This window comes from Gymnogyps californianus, chromosome 1 (genome assembly GCF_018139145.2).
Source record: "Gymnogyps californianus isolate 813 chromosome 1, ASM1813914v2, whole genome shotgun sequence".
Classification (NCBI taxonomy): domain Eukaryota; kingdom Metazoa; phylum Chordata; class Aves; order Accipitriformes; family Cathartidae; genus Gymnogyps; species Gymnogyps californianus.
Genome location: NC_059471.1, coordinates 217,088,321 through 217,108,644, shown reverse-complemented (window position 1 = coordinate 217,108,644; position 20,324 = coordinate 217,088,321). Strand labels below are relative to the sequence as shown.

At 48.5% G+C, this 20,324-nt stretch overlaps 1 protein-coding gene across 1 annotated transcript in view; it reads right to left on the bottom strand.

Annotated features, from left to right (window-relative positions):
- LOC127024529 (collagen alpha-1(VII) chain-like) overlaps nucleotides 1-13,937 on the bottom strand; it is a 107,119-nt gene extending 93,182 nt beyond the window's left edge. The window contains 10 exon segments of the mRNA XM_050909132.1: nucleotides 1,360-1,476; nucleotides 1,996-2,151; nucleotides 2,715-2,831; nucleotides 4,299-4,428; nucleotides 5,582-5,742; nucleotides 6,731-6,904; nucleotides 7,997-8,090; nucleotides 9,651-9,810; nucleotides 10,253-10,433; nucleotides 13,868-13,937. Of these exon segments, the coding sequence (XP_050765089.1) occupies nucleotides 1,360-1,476; nucleotides 1,996-2,151; nucleotides 2,715-2,831; nucleotides 4,299-4,428; nucleotides 5,582-5,742; nucleotides 6,731-6,904; nucleotides 7,997-8,090; nucleotides 9,651-9,810; nucleotides 10,253-10,433; nucleotides 13,868-13,937 (1,360 nt within the window).
- Nucleotides 13,938-20,324: the final 6,387 nt, after the last annotated feature.

Here is a 20,324-nt window from a genome sequence, read left to right as displayed (position 1 = left end):
CTTAGAAGTCAGAGAAGAAAAATCAAATCCCTCCAGTGCCTGGGACGGCTGCACGGGGATGGGCAGAAGGTGTCTGGATCCCAATGCCACTGCACCCCTGTAATGCATGGCCCCAGGATGGGATGGAGTGTGGGAGGAGGACCCCGCAGGGCCCAGTGATGAGGGTGTGTTGCCCATTGGGATTTTTGCCACCCTTGGATTTGGGGTGAACCGGTACCAGATGAAAGAGCTACTCGGAAAGAGCAAACCCAGAGCGGAGGTGATGTGCCCTTGCCATTTCATCTGAGGATGTCCCGCACTGTGCCCTCAAGAAGGGGTGTCCCCACTCCAAAGACATGGCAGGCTGAGCACGTGTGTGCTCCATTTCTAGCTGGGGTATCGAGCAAGGACTGGGTAAACAGCTGAGTTTTGGGGTGTGCCATGATTTTTTCCAGAGAACCATTCATTACAAAGCAATAAAAGCAGTTTCATATCTTCCCTGTAGAGATTTTTCCCTTCTGATGACCTTTGGAGCTGTTCTCCAGCTAATCCCCCTCCCCTGGTGAGAGATGTCTCCTTATTTCATAACCAGGGGAGCGGAGCCAGAGGAGAGTGTACTATTTATTCAAAGCCTGTGATGGAGCCCAGGTGTCCTGACATCCCATCTCATCTTTGAACCACAGAAACATCCATCTCCCAAGGCCAAAATATGCCATCAAACCTGAATTTCTAACTTCGGCTCCCCCACACCAGCAACGAAAATATGTTTGGGTTCAGGGCAGGGGAGAGGCTCCAGCTGCAAATGCAAATCTGTCTTTAAACACCAAAATTTGTCTGAGAATGAGGATGTATTATGGGATGCTGGGAGATGTAGCCAGGTCTTGGCACTGCAGAGAGAAAACAAGCACAGGCACTTCCAGTCTGTAATGTGGTAGTACCTGTCGCCCCAAAAAGGGGGTAACCCCAGGTGCTCAGGGGCTGTGGATACAACTCTGCATGGAGTACTTTACCAGCTTCTCTCCAGCTATTAACCCTTTCCAGAGCTACTCAGGTCCAGCAAATCCAGCACTAAGACCATGTTAACAAGGCTGGATACCCGTTAGCCTGCTTTATGCAGAACCAGAGCAGGTATTTTTGCATGCATCGCAGAGGTTTACCTTCAAGGCCCACAGTATGGCTCTCCATTGCAAGCTGATGATTTATCCCCATGTACAGAAAACTCCACCATTCACAGACCCCCAAAAACCTGGTTCCCTCCAGCTTCTTGTTGCATGGCTGTACACAGAAGGTGTCGGTGCACCCAACACCTGGGGACCTCACAGCTCCTGTCTCTCCATCACCCTGCTCACTGATGCATGCACCCCATTCCTGAGTCTCTACCTGCTGATGTCCAGGTGAGTCTGTACCCTGTTGCTCCCCGGACGGGGCTCCACCTTGCCTGGAGCGTGTCGGTGGTTTCATTCTGCAGCAAGATGCTTTTCACAGGCAGGAGCTTCACTGGAAGGAGGACAGGAACAAACCTTTCAGAGCACCCACTTGCCAGTGGAGAACTTTGCTGGCTGCCCTCCCTGCATCACTGTTCCTCCAGCCCATCTGTCAGAAGGCGAGGGATTTCCAAGGGCTCCTGCCCTGCCTGACAGGCTGAAGGCATCTCATAAAAAGCAGTGGTGAAAACAACCAAATCTGTGACCATTGCTTTCCGGGACCAACGCCTCTAATGCCTCAATCTTGCTTGTTTTACGCAGTGTGGGTGCAAAATGGGAAGGCAAGCAAGGCTCTGGCAGATCTCCCACCCTTCCTCCCAAGCAGCATGATGGTGTTCGAGGGTGTCCATGTCCATGCATGTCATGGGGGAAGAGCAGGGCTCAAGGAGTTAGGAAGGACATGTTGAACGCGGCCCCCTCGATGCACATGTAGCTGCAGCACCCACCAACTGTGAGGTGCTTATCAACAGCAAAGGGTGTGAACACAGCGCCCAGGGCAAGAAGGGACCAGCCACAGAGTCAAACCTCTTACATGTTCTCCCCACAGCAGCCACAGGCTGGCTCGGCCCCTGGGGGTACACCGCGTAGATGCTGATGCTGTATTCTCTATCCTCCTGCAAGTTATCCAGCACATGGGAAGAGACATCGCCCCGCAGAACCTGCTCGTAGGTCATTCCCGGTCTGTTGGCTGCAAAATCAAGGAGAAGAGTGATGGCGAAGCCTTCCCACTGCCTGTCTACATCCCATGGTGATGTCTTCACAACACGGTGAAGAGCATGCATAGGAGCTGGTCCAAGTGCATGGCTGAAGTCCCCCAACCCATGTGATGTTGCTGAGAGTTATGTCTGTAGCTAAGGCTTGACATATCCATGCTGTCCCAGCCCTCCAGATCACACAAAGTTGAGTGTGAAACATACCGAAGGCTTGAACTCACCCCGCATCCACACCAAAGCAGGCACTTGAGTATGAAAAACATCCCTGGTAGGTCTGGATGTGACAGTGCAAATGGGTACAAGGCATCCACAGCATCATCCCCATCTTGTTCTTCAAAAGAAAGTCCTTCAAAGGGCTCTCCTCCTCTGTCCTGGAGGAACCACACTGTCTGGAAGAGGCTAACTTGGCCTCCTTCCAGAGTAACGCCAGGAGCTCTGTGGTGCATTGTTCCTTTGACAAAATGGCACCTCTCCTGTCCTTGGCTCACTGCTCCTTTTAAAGCAAACTCCAAGAAAAAATAGTAAAATCTGAACTCACCTCTGGGGATGTAGATCTTGTAGCCCTCCAGTTTGCCCAGTGGAGGTGTCCAAGTCACCTTCAAGCTAAAAAGTCCTTCTTCTATCACACGGAAATTAGTGACTGGAGGCACAGGTGCTTTGGGGTACAAAAATATTGCAGAAATTGATGTGACAGTGCTGCAATAAAGTGCCATGGCAGAGACCCTTAGAAAATCTTTTGTCTTCAAGGACAAAGAGACACAAAGGTGATCAGCACCAGTTCTCCCTATTCTCTCAGCTGAATCCTCCAAAGCAACCACCCCCCCTCTACCAAACCCCTGGCTGCTTAAAAAGTGAGCTGAAAACCCCCAAGGCAGAGTGCTTGTGGGCTTCCTCTTTGAATGGTGTTGGGAACTGCGAAATATCTACCCGCAAGGCATTTCCTCCTGAGCAGAGAAAACTCTGCAGTGGTTTCATGCAGGCTGAGCAAGGACACATGAATCAAATGCTACTTGCGCCTATGGATGCAACTCTTACAAAGAGGAGCCCATTTTGATCCAGCCAGCCATGGCAGACAGATTTATAGCTTCTGCCTCTGGCTTCATGTTGGGGATAATAAGAGAAGAGATCAAATGACTTTATTTCCACCCATAAAGACATTCCATCTTACTCCTGGCAAGTGTATATGAATCAACCTCATTGAGGTGCTTTATTTATTCATCCTGTCGGAGATCTTCCCTCAAGAAGACAAACAATTTAAGACATTGCAGGGGGTGGGGGAAGAAACAAAAGACAAGGAAGAAAGGAATAATTCTTTTCAAAACCCCTTGGGCAAAGCAGACTTGGCACTTCATGTAAAACAGGGAGGGAAGCAGAATTAGTGCACCCCTTAAACCCTTGAAACCCCTTAAAGTAGTGCACAGACTTCTGGGATAAAAACCTGCTCCATCCATCACATCTGACCCAGTGTCTTGCACTCCAAGGTTTGGCCAAGAGTGAATGTGCTCCTTTGTTTCCAAGAACCTTGTCATGACAGCCAGCCACGTGACAGCAAAGGAACTTAGCATGGCACATTGCAATCCAGAGGAAGCCTAGATCATTTCATGGGACCAGAGATCACTACTTGGGGCATTTCCTAATGGCCATGATCATACCACCTTGGTGTTCACCTTGAGTGAAATGGAGCCCTAAGTGCATGCATAGTGCCAACCCAAACCTTTTGGACCACCCACTTCCGAAACAAGGTGTTTGGAATATACGTCTCTCCATAAAACTCATGTCTGTGTTTCTCAACCCATGGTCTCCAAAAGCTTTCTCATCCCAGGTGCCTGAGTGTTGCATTAACTGAATCCCAGCCTGGATTTGTTAAATCCCACTGGTTATTAAATCAGATGATGTGAGCTATCCAGCAGGCTGCACCCTCTGCTTTCAGGTGGGTTAACCACATGGGTTACTCTGCACCCACTCACAACCCTGCACCCCACACCACGGACATTTGCTGTTCCTCCTACCCATTCCTACCCATCCATCCCTCACTCCTCACACATATGGTTTTGGGGTGGGTTTTCTCCTGTGCCCACACAGACAAGGAACACACGGGGATGACCGCAGAAGAGACACTCACTTGTTTTCCCCTTGACAGCTGCTGACTCCCCAAGGGCATCTGCATAGACGGCCCTCACCGTGAAGACATACTTGGTGTTGGGTTTCAGATCAGTCACCAGCACGGTGCTTTTGTCACCATCCACCACAATCTGTCACACAGGGGACAAAGGACATCATTATACCTCCATGACAGTAGAAGACCCCCATGTTGGCAACAGGTTAGGAGCACGAGGCTTCACATCTGATGCAAGGTGACTTCCATGAGCAGGAGCCTCTTAAAACACACTAACTCAGAACATTGTGATCCTCAGACGATATCCAGGTTCACGCTGGACATAGCACTGACACAGGACAGTGCCAAGGGTGGGTTTCATGGGATAGCCCACAAAAAACTCCATGAAGACAAGAGTGCGCGTAAGGGTGAGGGTGGTCCCCAATCCCCTTGAAGCAAATGGAGGAAAAGCAACCTTCTTTGACAAAGAAAGTTTCTTTTAAGCTCATAGAGGGAGATTTCAATGTAACTTGAGGGCAAGAGAGGTGGATACATAACTCCTGTGTTTTCACTACATTCTTATGAGATTCTGAAACAGCCAAGGATGATCATTCTTGTTAAATACAATCTTAATAATTAATACAATTAATAATCTTAACCTTAATAATTTATGCTTTCATATCTTTGTTCTATTATTAGAAATCAAAGCATTTAGGCATACGTCTTCTATCCTTCAATCTTGCTCTCAAACTTTGTGCAGTGATCAAGCTGAACCGAAGTGAGCTGGCACACATGGCAGCGTCCCTCACACAAGGACATGGCCAATCCAAAACCAAAACAGGCAGAGATCTTACCAAGATGAACAATTTTGGCAGCAAGAGGAACAGGGGATGCTGCCAGGGAAGCTGGATAGGCTTACTTGAGAGGTAGTATCACAGAGGTAAGGAGAGAAAGGAGTGCTTCCCATTGACCTGTTCCTATGAATCCCAATGGAGTTTGTGCCAGTACATGCCATGTCCTTCTTCCACTCTACCTTCCCCCCCATCACTCCCAGAAACTCCATCTCACCACAACAGCAATGACAAAATTAGCATGAGCAATCAACACACATGCAAATCCGATGGTCTATCTATAGACCTTCACTTCAAGCTTCAGGAATTTATGCCAATGCACTGGGCTGTGACTGGGATGGCTGAGGGACATGGTGCCATCTCCTAACCAGGCTGTGCCATCAGCAGCCTCAGCAAAGGACTAACCGCTAACACCGGGACCTGTAACCAGTGCTCTGCAAAACGGGAATGCAACGCTACCTGCCGTTGGTCCTCCGAAACCGGCTGCCCTGAAGGCAGCAAGGGATGCAGATGGACACGGTACCCCGTCACCCTCCCTGTAGCTGGCATCCACGTCAGTCGCAGTGAGCTGTGGCTGTGCTCGCTGACATACAAATCCCGGGGGCCGATGATTTTCTCAGCTGTAAAAAGAGAAAGGAAAGGCCTTTGGTTTGGACCGTGATGGCACCAGTGCAGGCTGTTCATTGATGGAGTCAACATATTCAATGCAGAGGAAGCCTTGGGTATAGATGGCACTCGCTTAGACTGAGAGCGCAGGAGCAGCTGGGATCTGTTTCCAGGCCAGAGACACACAAGCAGATTTTCTTTTGGCAAATCGCTTGACAGCACAGAAAGGGAAAACAAAACTGGTTCTGGCTACATTTCCCCTGTGAACTCTTGCTTAATGCATAGGGCATCATCTCCTTCCTGCCCTTCTCCTTACTGCCACCAGAGAATATTTGGCCAGAAAGCTTGAACTCTCCATGAAACATCACAGGAAGCCCTGAAGTGCTACAGAACCACAGAGAAAGCAAAAAAAGACCCTCTAATGACTTGGATGAAGTTCCCCCAAGCTCTGCCCCAAGCTTTTAACTCATCTTCTCATGAGTTTGTGTGCCAAGAGCGGGGCAGGAATTCATTGCCACCACCTCTGGATTTGCTGCAACATCAGTGTCTGTTTGGGGAGAGATCTAGATGTCTTTGGAAATCTCTTTGGCTGCTCTTAGCATCTTCTGTAAGGAAGGAAGTTCCTCCTGAGACCCTGAGCTGTGCTGCCGGAGTTCACCATGAGAGGTCCATCATGAAAGCCCCCCAAGGGGCAGAAATGCTGCCACAGCCCATTGCTGCTCCTTTTGTTTGAACCAGCAGCAAGAGTTTCAGGATCCGGTATCACCAGACAAACCATGGAGATGCAGACACAAGCAAAACACGCAGGACCACTGCCCCCAAGCAACAGATGCTCCATGAGCTGGATCCTCCTCTAGGGTCATCCAACCCCTAAAGCTCCCTTGTGATGAACAGAGGGGATGTGGGAGGTCCATCTCCGTGGTGTGGCTGGCACATCCAGGGACTGGGAAGGGGCTGGTTCGAGCAGGTGGAAAGCAGGATAAAGGGAGAGCCCCGACGCACCTTGCACAGTCTGTTTGACGGGTCGTGGCGGTTCTGAGGCAGTGAAACAGAGCCTTCGAGAGAGTTTGAGGGCCACGTTGTGGAGCAGGTGGAAATCTTCAATGTAAAGCACGTGCTCTCCAGTGGGTTCTGAAGCTATTTTGTTCAGTTCATTCTTGTCAGCGTCCTTAATTCCTAGAAGAAGAAAAGAAGAGGAAAGGAGGACATCAAACACCATCCCTGGGGCAGGCCAGGCATTGGCAAGGGCTGTCAAGAGCAAGCAGGAGCAAAGTGCTGGCTTTTGAGTTTTACACCAGCTTTGCAGTCATGCTGCCCATGGTGAAGGATGAAACAAGGAATGGACACTCAGGCTGGATGGGCAGTGGTGAAGCAGATGAAGCCATCGAGGAAAAGAGGTCAAAATTTTCTCCAGAGGCATGTTAGAGATTGACCCAGGGGATTCGGCTGCTAATGGGCCGAGAGGTGGAAAGCTCTCTTGGGGTGGAGAGTGAAAAGGAGCAGGGCAGGATCTGGCCTTATCCTTCCCATTGGATACAGAGACATTTCTGCCCTTCTGATGGATGAGCAGACAATGAGACTTTGGGAGGCTGTGTGAGAATTGCAGGGTTTTCCTGTGGTTGAATTAAAAAAAGGGGGGGGGGGGGAGGAAACCCCAACAAACCAACCCTCCCTAATTTTCACCTCACATTTGTCCAAATCGACTTGGTGCCCCTCTATAATGAAACACCACTCCCACCCCCTTTTTCTCCCCTGAAATGTTTGGTGAAGGCAAGGATTTGACTTGTAATAAATGGCTGTATTTAGCTCTTGGGGGCAGGGAGGTGCTGAAACTTTTCCATGCCCAGGGAATTATTCTGATGGACATTTTTAACGTAGCTGAAAGTCGGTCTCTGAACCCCATTAAGAGAAAGCTTCAACAGTAAAAACATTTCATTTTTTAAAATGTCGCATCAAAACATTTTGACTTTTATGGAACTATTTATTGAACTCCTCCTGAATGCGCAAGTAGTTTTGACAGATGCAAACCCACAGATTTCCACTGAATAAATCAGCTATTGACAATAACAAAAAATACCCAAGCACAGCACAGATGTGATCTTCCTGTATTTGCAGTAGTTGCTAGTGGCTGAGCCTGGGGATGGGTGCAGTTTTTAGAGGAGGGGGGTGTCGTGCATCAGGAATCTTCCCCAGTGCGTAGACTGAGTGTTGGTGCACACACGGTATTTGGTGGCGATGCTCCACGTAACTTAGCGTGCCCATACGTACCTACAGCAAACACCGTCACCCCCCCATCCTGCAGGACCCGGGCTTCATCTTCAACCGCATCACTGGATTTCCCATCCGTGATCAAAACAACTACCTACAAGAATTGGCGTAAGAGCCAGAGAATGAAAGAGCACAACGTGAGGAGGTCACAAAGACAGTTGCAGGATTTTCACACTGACAAGTCAGACCTTGGATGAAGTCCATCTTTCTAAAGGGACGGGCCCTTGAAAATAAATCCTTTGATAACCCACACCTCTGGGGTAACTCACATGAAATCAGCTTTCATGAGCATGAGCTGGGAAGGAAGCAGAGCATAAATGCTGCTGTTCATGTCAGCATCTTCTCTGCACGTCTCCTCCTGCCTGCCTGTGTCTCACCTCTGCTTGGGGCAGTAACTCTGAGTCCAGAAGGAGATTAATGCCAGCACAGAGAAGAGGATTCACCCCTACAAGTCCACAAGAGCAGCTCTTAAAGGAGAACTCAGCTGCACCCTGGACAACACACTTGGCCACTGGCACCTGGATGGTGCTGTCAGGTGGTAAGAAACTCTCTCAGTTACAGCCTGGGTTTAAATGACAGCCAACTCAGCAACCCCAGACCTTTCAAGCTTTTTGGGCAGTCCCGTGTCAGATCACGTAGCAGGAGATAAGGCCGGAGCATGGGATGATACAATGAAGACACAGCCTCCTGCAACACCTTTAAGCAGGCAGTTGAGGTGGTTAACACATCCCACCTCTATCATCGTGTTCTCCCTCCTGCTCTGCGACCCAAAACAGGTCTCATCGACCACATTGATCACACCACACTGATAGCATGGATCGCGCAGACCGCACTTGGCATGCAGGATCTCAGAGCAAAAGAGAAGGTGCAGCACTGAGCTGCAAATGTGGGAGGCCCATGGGAGGTGAAAGCTGGCTGTGATAGTTTCAGACTCAATGCATGGGGTGTATCCACTTCCCATGCGGCTGCCCCCTTCTTGATTTCAAGACTGTCTACCGTCAGAGCAGAGCAGAGCAAAGCAAACTGCTTCATGCAGCCTGCAGAGCAAACCAGAATGCAGCACCTTCTCTTGAGCATCCTCAGAGCCCCTTAGAAATTATGAACAAAATAATTTAAAAAAAAACGATCTGAAGAAACCAATGACCCAGAACTGATGTCTGAAAGGTAAAGACACTGCAACATGTCAGCTTTTCAAGTAAGATGCTCACTGTACTGCCACTGTCTGTAACCAGAGTGGATGGGTGCAGACTGTTAGCAACAGCTAAGTGCACCAACACCACAACTTGTCTCCTTGTCCTTATCATGTCCTGAGCCTGCTCAGTTAGTTTACGCAGTAAGTGCCCCGAATTTGGGTACTCAGCTGGAGGCGTTTAAGACCAGAACGCTGGGTCCCTCTGCAATCCGTGGGGAAACATGAGAATTTTTAAAAAGTGAGTCAGTCCTTTGAAAATCTGGAGGTGCCTGCCTCCTTCTATCACCAATAAAGTGACCTGAAGCTGAATGAGCTTGTAAATATGGTACCTCAACTCAAAGCTAAAAGTCAGATGGAATAAATAAAAACCAAATGGCTTATTCATGCTTTCAGGTGAAGAAGTTAGAGATCTGGTCCCTACTGAGGATGACACCAGGGAAGCCATCACAGAAGGTTGCTTACCTTTGCTGCGTCCTCTCGCAGCGTGTCCAGGCGAGACATGGCGTGAGCCGCAAACGCCAGGGCTGACCCTGTTCTTAAGCTGCCGCCTTTGAGGGAGAGATCCTGAATTGCCACCAGCATTTCTTCAATGGTCACGTAATCCGTGAGCTCAATACTCATCCTGGGAATGAGAAATGGGGGAATATGGGTGAACAAGGAGCAAGAAAACACTGCTGTTACAGCAAGGATGCATTGACGATACTAATGACCAGCAATAATGTTGACATTTAGCTGGTCACACTAGGCTTATATGTAGACAAGGAGTCCTCTTCACAGTGGTCAAGGGAGGCCAGGGTATAAGCCCCAGAGCCCTGTTACCATAAAACACTATCTAACATTGGATGGTGGGGAATTTCTTGTGGCTGCATTAAATACCAGCCTCCCTGCCCTGAAAGAGTTCCCCATGGCTGAGCACCTCTAGACTCTGGTGACACTGCTGGGGGTTGAACTCTTGCCCTGCTCTTGTTCAGCAGAGCAGCAAGAGCTCTTTGACCATGGGGATATGGTAGAGCCACAGGACTATAGAAACTCGGGTGCTGGTGGTAGAAGATGGACTGACCCACCTTGGTTTCTCCCCGTAGAGTGCCACTGCCAGCCGGATGCCTCCTTTGCCCATCACCACGTTCTCAAAGGAACGGGCCATGCTGCCGATGAAGTCCTTGACCAGCCAGGAGCTCTCCCTCCCTGCACCCGGTGACTGCCCCACGAGGAACAAAATGTCGGCCACCTCCGCTGTCCTGCATGCTGAGGGAGAAGAGGGGCAGGAAGGCTCATCCCACACCACGCAATGAGCCAGCCAGGAGATAAACCCCTCTGTGTCACGTCAACCCCTGAGATATTGCAGCTAAGGAATATTGCTTAGGTCCAATGAAGTGGGTAATCATGGGCTTCCCAGAGCAACAGGCTGCTTTGTTCTCTTTAATTTCCTCCTAATTCCCCATTTTGCTGTTCTCACCCAGAGAAAGTTTCTCATTTGAAGCACAAACACTGAGACCCAGATCCACCAAGTCATGTCTGTAGGACATGCTGGAAGCAAGGGGATGCCTGGAGGTTTCATATGCCCAGAGGCAGACACCGACACCTGAGCCACGCACAACTGAAATCTGGGAATGTGGCAGCTCTGCCACCCCACCAACCGTCCTGGGCTTCTTGCATCAGGGTCTCCAGAGCCAATTTCAGACACCCGTGCAGACATGGGGCCATCTGGCCACGTAGGCTTTGCCAGCCCTAAAACAACCAAGTCTTCCAGACTTGCACAGAGAGAGCTTGGGACGCTCCACGCGTTCAGCTCTGTAACCCTCCCCTCTTGCCAAGCTGCCAGCGGCCCTGAGCATGAAAATTATCTTGTCCAAAGAATGAACAATCTGAGCGTTTTTTTCTGTACCAGGCAGAGCTATCTGATGGCAGCTGGCAGGGAAGGGACAGGTGTACAGGGAAATTTGTTTAACAAACATCAAGGCATATTTCCCTTTACATTGTTCTGTCTCAATTTAATTTAATTTTCTTTAGGCATCCAATAAATATACTTCATGGACAGAAATCTGATGACTTTTAGGGATGCTTAAATTAATGAAGGCTCTACAAGGGACGTTCAAAATTTATATTTTCTTTGGTGTTTCTCTCCCTTGCAGATAGATGCTGAGTTATTACTGTAGGGCTGCTAAAAATTAGACCGTGCTGACTGCTGGCGGAGGGCTTTTTGTATCTTGCTCACCAGGACTGGGCTCAACCTCTTCACATTTTTTTCATTTTGTGTCACTGCTGCTTTGGACTTTACCCAGCCACTGCCTTGACTTTCAGCTGCAGGTCTGGAGACCCAACTCACACCCAGCCAGGCTGCAGCATTTGTTCCAGTTTGCTGGGGAGATGTCCTAGGCGGGTTTCTCATGCTTCTGCTGCAAATGGAAAGCCTGTTTTAGCTCAACCTCTTCGATTTACCTGACTTTTACCCCATTTCTATAAGCAGGCTCCCCGAAGGGCTTGGAAAGATGCAGGTTTTGTGCTCTCCTTCATTGCTATGTCCCTGATCAATCCCCTTTGGCCACACAGCAGGACAGAGGATCATTTGCCAGCTGCGGATGGATGGCAGTCCAAGGGTCTTTGTTACCCAAGGCTTTTGGTTTCTTCATCTTTCTTTGTACCTCCTGACGCTGAGCTCTTCACGGCTTAACAGTTCTGTTTACTGCAGAAAAATAATGACTGGCTCTTTTTGGTTTTACTCGTACCCAGCTGGGAATAGTAAAGCACTTTCCTGACAAAAATGGGAGATAATTATTTCAATTTTCCTTCCTAGAGCTCTCTGTTGCGATCTCCCTTCCTTTCTCAATCCTCTGTAAGTGCTTTTCAGCTGAGATGTCAGGGGTGTCTTGGAGGCAGCTCAGCTGCTAACAGCAGACCACCACAAGCTCTTTTCCCGGCTGCTGCTTCTATTTTTGGATCTACCCCTTTTCCCTAGCTTGGACCTTGATGTCCCTGTTCCCCTAGAAGGACTTGGAGGGAAGGCAATGCCAGTCCTTGGCTCCAACCTCAGAACTGGTGGAAATCATTCAATAGCTTCCCAGGGTAACCACAACCTGTATTACCACAAGAAAATCCCAACAAAGGTTCAACAAGATGGAGAAGACCATCCACCAGCCCTTCCAAAATCACCCACCTCTTGGAGCTACTCAAGGCACTGCAGATAGCTTTTCCTGGGACACCTGCATTTTTGGCCCTGATCTGGAAAACATCCTCAAAATGCCATTGGTATCAGAGGGACATTTGCTACCTACCTCTCCACATCCCAAATCCCCAGAGAGCCTCCTCCATCCGTGCCTGGCCTCTGGGAGTCTTGCTCACCCTGCACAACGCTCCTGCCCTCATTTGCATCCAGGGATAACGAGGAGAAAGACAACAAGCGAGAGCTCCATGGGATTAAAAAAGGCAGGATGGTGCCCCTTTCTTTATAAAGGGGCAACCAGAGCCCATTCTGTGAGATGCTGAGCCAGGAGCTCAGCACCTTTCCTGAGGGGCTCAGCTTGGCAACGAAACCCGAGAGCGTTTGCTGCTTGGATCAGGTACCTGAAGCTGTCATTGGAAACATGTGATGTTAAGCATATTTGGATTGGTACCTTCTTGAGAAAATACCAACACAGACAGCTATATTAATCACAGGGGGATATGATTTTATTTGAAATTTTCCATGCACCTCCAAAATTACCACGTTTCATCAATCACAGGTTTGCCAGAGACATCTGTAAATGTTGATTTATTGCACTGTTCCCAGCTTTGAATTAAATAGCATTATAGTCAAGTATATTGGCTTAATTGACGGACAGGAACTTAATCAAGTTAATTTTGTAGCTGATGCCAAAGCTTCCATTAACTCCTTGTTGAATTTACTGGATTTAGTCCAAGTGAATTTACACCTTCAAAGCCCGGGGGCTTGTTGCTGCAGAACAATTTGAAGAGGGAGGACCCACTGGCTCATACCCAGCCCGATGACAGTCCTGGGAGCTCTGGATTAGCTCTGTAGGATGCTCACAAGGAGCCTCCTCCTCCTGCAGGACCCTGAGGCTAGAGACATGCCGTGGATCATGCTGTAACTCCATGAGGCTCTTCTTTGGGGTCCTTTTGTCTCCTGCCTTTTGGCTCCGGCCCCTCCTCCCCAAAAGCTCTTTGTGGGCTTGCACAGGTGAAAGGGAGCCGGGAAGGAGGTGAGCCCTTGTGCCATCTCAACTCTCTAAACAGTAGCAGGGGGCTTCAAGGCTTCCTTGAGGTCTTTTCTCTCATATCCTCTGTGTGGTAGCTTGTACCAGGTCTTGGAGATCAGAAGAAGAATCAGGAGGGGACACGTTTTCCCTTTCTCCCCACCTTCCTCTGGAGCAGCTGAGGTGGAACAGTATTAGAGGCAGGACACTAAGCAGAGCCCTGATTTCCCCATGAACCCTAGTGCAGCAAGTCAGGTCCTGCCTGCCTTTTGGGGCCAGCTGAGATGCTCTGTTAGCCAGATGATGCCAACCTAAAAGGACCCTATGCAGAAGTTAAAGGCATCAGCACTACAGCTCCACTGTGACAGCATCTGTGTGTGTATCTGTGACATTAGCAGAAACAGCTGCTTGGAAAAGGTCTTTTTCTCCCTGATGTGTCTCAGCATCACCCCCAGCTGCTGCATTCATGGTAGCCCACTTGTCACGTACCTTCATGAATGGCCACGGCTCTGTACTGCACCACAGCCACTGCCAGGGCAAGGATCTGGGCATACAACATTTTCTTTTTCCTTGGGAAGAAGCTCCTTCTTGATTCCTGGAGTCAGCACACAGCCTGAAGAATCATTCATCTGCAGGAGTAAAGAGGCTTTAACGCATGCCATCTGAGTATGATGCTCCCACCTGCCTACAGCAGCAAGGAAAGCTTTTCTCCAGCTACAAAGGCTTAGGCAATCGTCATTAAAGTCCATAAATCCACTAATTCCTTCATCTCTTTGCTGATGCTGGCTACAGGGGAGAGCTCAGCTTTGGTCCCCCAGCACCCTTCCCTAACAGCACCCTTCTTCAGGCAACAACAATGTCAGGCAATTAAGCCTAAATGTGAATATTAGTGGCGTGATGAAAGAGGGAAGCATCTGCTGCCTCAATTACACAGGGAGGAAAGATCACTAGAAGATCACTGCAGACAGCAATCACCTGCACTCAAGGCTTTATTAGCCTGTTTTGTGACTAACCTGCAGGTTCCTAAATTCAGGATTAACTGCCTTGCACTTGTCGCCCTGGGAGACCCAGCCCACCATCGTGGAGCAGCCAAAGGGGGCTGAAAGCTCTGGTTACTGCCTATGGACAGTTTAGCGACTCCCCAGAATTGCTACAGAAGTCTTCCTCTGTGAAGCAGAGACTTCTCACTATGAAGCAACAACTGCAGCAGAAGTGGTGTTGCCAGAAGGGGTTTTATTCTTTTTTAATGGGCAATAAAAAGTTCTTCTCCTGTTCTGAGCCTCACCTGCTTGTCTCAGGCTCAGCAGATTTCACAGGGAGACATGGACTACTTCCAGGGTGGAAATTACAGACATGGGGAAAAGACAAGCTTGATGACTTCATCCAGCCTAGCTGGATCCATGCCAGGGCTGGATTGCTCCTTCCAGTTAACAACATGCAACCTCAAAATCACATTGCATTATGGATCCAGTCCCTTTTGGAAGACAAGGCTGAGTTCCTGTGCACAGCCTGCAATAAGCCCACCTAAATGAATCCCCAAACAAGCAAGATGAAGGTCAAGTGCCTGGAGCAGCCTGGTGTGTGTCCAGACTGCAGGGGCACCAGGGCTGTGGTCACCTTGCCCATCACATAGCTACACCCATCTCTGAGACCCTCAGGACTTAAGTCCCCCTAATGTGTTTTCTGTTTCTTTCTTCCCCTCTCTCTTCTCCTCATAGCTGGGCGTACTTGGGTGTAATCAAGATCTCTGCTGTGTAGCGGTTAACCTGTGCTGTGTCCTTCCTTTGTAACTCCTGTCAAAACCTCTGTGCGGTGTTGCCATTAGTTGCTGTGGAGATGGCTTCAAAGAAAAAACACAGTCCGTCGTCCTGTCCCCTGTCCCCGCCAAAAAAACAAACAAAAAAACCCCCCAAAACAAGCAAATGGAGGCTTTTTAACGACAGGAGTAAACAAGCTTCTAGAAAATCAAGTAATGGAGGAGAAGTACAGAGCCGAGATCCAAGAAAACTAGGTTTCACCCCCACCTCTTTTGCAAGAGTTGTGTTTACAAGCTTTGGCAAGATCACCCCATTGCCCCTCTGATCCCAGCACCCTTCTTGCAATGCCAACCTGGCAGCGTCCCCTTTTCCCTTCCCATTTAATCCTCAGCTCCGTAGGGCAGGGTCTGTCCTGGACCATAACAAGCCCTTCATGGAGCAGGAAGGCAGCAAAACCTTTGACTGGGTTTCTGAGCTCTGTGTTAATATTATTAAAAACATATGTCCCTCCAGAAGTGTTCCTGCAGAGACCCTTATTTCAATGTTTTTCAAAAAGCGCCTCCTTCCATCCTCTCTTCTCCTCTTCCTCCCATCATTCACACCTCTACACCTCCTCCCACCCAAAATACAATTGAAGTGAAGGATAATTTAGCTTGTAAATACAATGCACTGTTCTGAGAATTTCCATATCTAAAATAACACCAGAAATGCAATATAATATGTACTGAGATAGATAGCTAATGCAGATCCTTCAAGAGCACATGTCCGTCACAACAGCTGGCACTGAAGCCTGTCCTAATGGTCTTACTGGTCTGTATGGGGAAGGCTCCCCAGTTTCTGCAAACGGCACTGCGACCAGCTCACTCAATCCTGCCCCAAAACCACCAGCTGCCGCACTGAGACAGAAGCAGATCCTCCAAAATGCTGATTTTCGTAAGTGCCTGGTGCCGTAACATGGTGCTGCACCCGGGGCAAAGCAACCTGCGTGTGTTAGCACGTCCACTGCCACGTGTCACCCCATGGGGTCCTGCCTGGCGTCGAGGTCCTCTAGCACACACACCCTCCCTGGAGGCCACCAGTGCTCATGGCCCTCATTGCCTTTGGCAGTCACCAATCCCTCCCATCTAATTAAGAGAAGACAGGCAGTAAATTAACAAGCTCCAAACTCATTGCCTTCAGAATAGGTTTGTAAGTAGCTTCTGCCTTCAGACATGAGGCTTGATGTTGGACTCAAGCTAAATCATACCTCCTGCCTTTCCAAATGTGACATTTTATCCTCTCCCACCTCATCCTCTCCATTCCTGCCCTAAATCAAGGATGAAATTTCCTTGCTGCTTGACCCCTTGGGATAGACTGAGCCCAAAACGCGTGGGAAAAAAAATCATTCAGAAAAAGCTTGAATGCTAACAGAAATCTGCATTCCTCTTTTTAATTCCAAGGAAATACTGGTTTATTCTTAAAGAATAAGAGAGTCCCTTTAAGATGCCTGTGCGATACGACAAGGCATGCGCCAACGTCACCCTACAGCAGGTCTACTTCAGAGCACTGGCTTCCTTGCACCACTGGCCAGAGCGCTGACCCACGGGGCAGGGGTACGTACTGCTGTTGTGATGCCTTGAGAGGGATATGGAGCCAGCAAGGGACGAAGGACAGGAAAAAAAGCACCTCTGAATCTTCAGGATTTGTCGCCCAAGTTCACATATATGCAGGAAATAAAAAAAAGGCCTAAGCAACAAAAAATAGGTCTGAGTTTCTGCAGTCACTTCGGGCAGCTAAGCCAAAGCGTGTTTTTGCAGATAAAAATTTAACGTGATTCTTCTGTTTTTTTCCCCCAGCTCTGATACTGTTTAATGCTTCAGCACAGAACAAATACAGTAAAAAATGCACGTTAACATAGCAATAGGAAAATAGTCATATAAGGAATAAACCCTAGAAGACTCTGCAGAGGCAAATAAAAAGCATGGTGAGCCCCGGCCTTCAGTGAGTAAATGTTAACATTCACAAAACGCAAAGACCCTGTGGGCGTAGAAAGGCTCGAGCTCGGAACAGTCACACCTCGAATTCACATTGCAAAGGTGAGGAAAAGGATTCAAAAGGGTTTCATAACCTGGATGCCACAAACTATACCAATTTCCTGGCAGACATGAATTCATATATGCACATGTGCATGCATGTTGAACTTTCATGTGCTTAGTTTTTGAACATATCGAATATTTCTAATTTTTATTACATATATTTTTAGAATTTTAGTTAAAGCTGTGCTCTGCCTTCTAGCAGTGAGCTGCAAATGCTCGCTCGGGGTGAAAACCCACCCAGCTCCTGCTGCTGCGCTGCCAGCGTGGGTCCTTGACGGATGACTGCAGCACATCCAGATTACAGATGATCCCAAATTCAAGGGCGCTATTCTCTGACTTTGAAAGGAAAATGAGTCGTTTTCTCTCTTGTTTTTCCCCTTCCTGAATCCTTCCAAAATCCCACTGCATTTAAGGATTCACTTGGTGTCGTGGTTTAACCCCAGCCGGCAGCTAAGCACCACGCAGCCGCTCGCTCACTGCCCCCCCACCCCTGGGATGGGGGAGAGAATCAGGAAAAAAAACTCGTGAGTTGAGATAAAGACAGTTTAATAGGACAGAAAGGAATGAAAAACAATGATAATGATAATAATAATAATATGACAATAGCAATACTAAAAGAATTAAACTATACAAAGCAAGTGGTGCACAATGCAATTGCTCACCACTCGTTGACCGATGCCCAGTTAGTTCCCGAGCCGCGATCCGCGCCGCCCGGCCAACTCCCCCCTGTTTATATACTGGGCATGACGTTCCATGGTATGGAATACCCCTTTGGCTAGTTCAAGTCAGCTGCCCCGGCTCTGCTGCCTCCCAGCTTCTTGCACACCTGCTTACTGGCAGAGCACGGGAAACTGGAAAGTCCTTGGCTGAAGATAAGTGCTACTTAGCAACAACTAAAGCATCAGCGTGTTATCAACATCATTCTCACACTAAATCCAAAACACAGCACTGTAACAGCTACTAAGAAGAAAATTAACTCTGTCCCAGCTGAAACCAGGACACTTGGGTATGAAATACCAGCCCTAGGTGAGAAAAGGCAGTGTGGGATGTGTATATCAGGGTGCAGAGCTACTCTGCAGCTTCCAGACACTTGCTCCAACACCTCCCTCCATCCACAGCCCACCAGCGGGCCAAGATCACAGCTGGGCTTGCTCCTTCCATGTGCTCCATCTCTCAGGATATGATATTTTGGGTGACAAGGCTGATGGAGGACTGCCATTTGCTCTACCATTGTTGTCCAACTCAGGGCAGCTCAGTTCACGTAGAGCCACCAGCTCACTTCGCTGCCACCACGATGTTCATTATATACATCACATATTAACAAACTTCAATCCAGCAAGCCTTAGCTGATCTTTGCAGACACCGGCTGCCATCAGCCTCTGTCAAAGACCTCCTAAACCACTACAGAGATCTTTAGAGAAACCTGGTAGGGGCAGGGAAACGACCCCATAAACTTCAGGGGTTTGCAAGGAATCTCAGCAATTTCCTTGATCTTTTACTGCCCCCGGTAAATAATTTATAGGGGCAACTTCTCCAGGTTTTACAGTTCCTTGAACAAATTGCCTCCAAACCCCATAAAGCTGATGGACCAGGTTCTCCCTTTACCTCACCTGGATCAGATGACAGAGCTGTGGGAAGCTTGGCAAGATGCAAGAGGGTAAGAGATGAAAAAAACCCAGGTCTTACATACTTGCAGTACTGCCAGAGGCTGGGCTGTTCCCCTCCATTTATTCTTCCTGTGTATATGTTTACAATAAACTCTTCTTCCTTTTTTTTTCCAACGAATTTTGGGATAAATAAATAACCCCTGTCAGCAAGGTCTGTCTAAAAGGGATGAGACCCAGCGGATTTGCAGTCTCATCTGGCTGCTGCCTGCCTCCCATTTGCCTGTGGCTCCAGCTGGATCTCACGCATCTCTTGCCCCAGGATCACCCATGCTAGATACTGCTAACTCCATCCACCAAATATCTATCCCTGTTGCACGTAAGACTCAAAAACTACATTACGGAGCTGCGTCCGGGCATGCATAGCCTTCCCAGGGGATCCGTGTAGATGTTTTCATACCAGTCTCCTGAAAACAGCCAGCTGGACAGAGGAAGGACATCCTATTTGCAGCTCCCTCTGAAAGACTGCAGGCTGAGCATAACCTTGTGTTAGCCAGCAGAGGACACACAGGGGCACCTCCTTATGAATGCTACAGCTGAAGCCAAGGCTTCAGCTACATCTCGCTTTACTAGACATCACTGGACCCAGCCCAGCACCCCAGGGCTCCTGTTCATGGAGCACTGCCAGGCACATCACAAAATCCTATGGAGAGAGGTCCCAGCAGCCCTGCAAAGAGATCATGCTGAGATGTGTAATTTAGAGATTGGCCTGAATGGAGAATTAATGGGAACTTCAGGATGTGGAAGCACCAGAGAGACTGGCAGGAGAAGGGTATGGAGATGGTCCAGCTATTGATGGCACCAGCATTAACAGGTCACCGAGCTCCCAGCACATCTACATATAATTTTGCACGATATTTGGATGGGGAAAAACAAGGCACAAACTGCACCGACTAAAGCAAAGGACAGATTCAAACCATTGAATTTTGGTGGCAAGATGAAAAATAAAAATAAGGGCTTGAGGCTTAAGACACCAGCAAGGAGGCAAAGGATGGAGTAAATCCTCATGGCTCACAGAGATGGAGAGCAAAGGTCACAACCACTGTCAGCTCCTAAAAGGTACCGATAGCTCACGTAAGAAAAACTCAGGAGACAGGATGAAGATGCAATAGCTGGTGTCAATTAGAGGGTCTGTCCATTTTGCAAGCAAATGTGTTCATAATTCACTGCCAGGGAAATGCCGGTTCTCTCCTTCGGCTTTGAAATGTTCACATGGAAAAGCCTGGTCGGGGCATTTCTGCAGCCCCTCTCCCGTGAGTAGGCACCATTTGCTGCAGGGGAGTCAAAGACATTTTCAAACCTCAAGGAAAATGGTAGATTTGGATGGGGGGGGAAAAATCTGGTTAAACACGAGTTGTTCCTCGCTTGACAGAAATAAGCCTCAGGGGGTCAAAAGTTTACAGTTTCTTTTTTAATGGAGTTAATAGATTTTTATGGTAATTGATTTCTC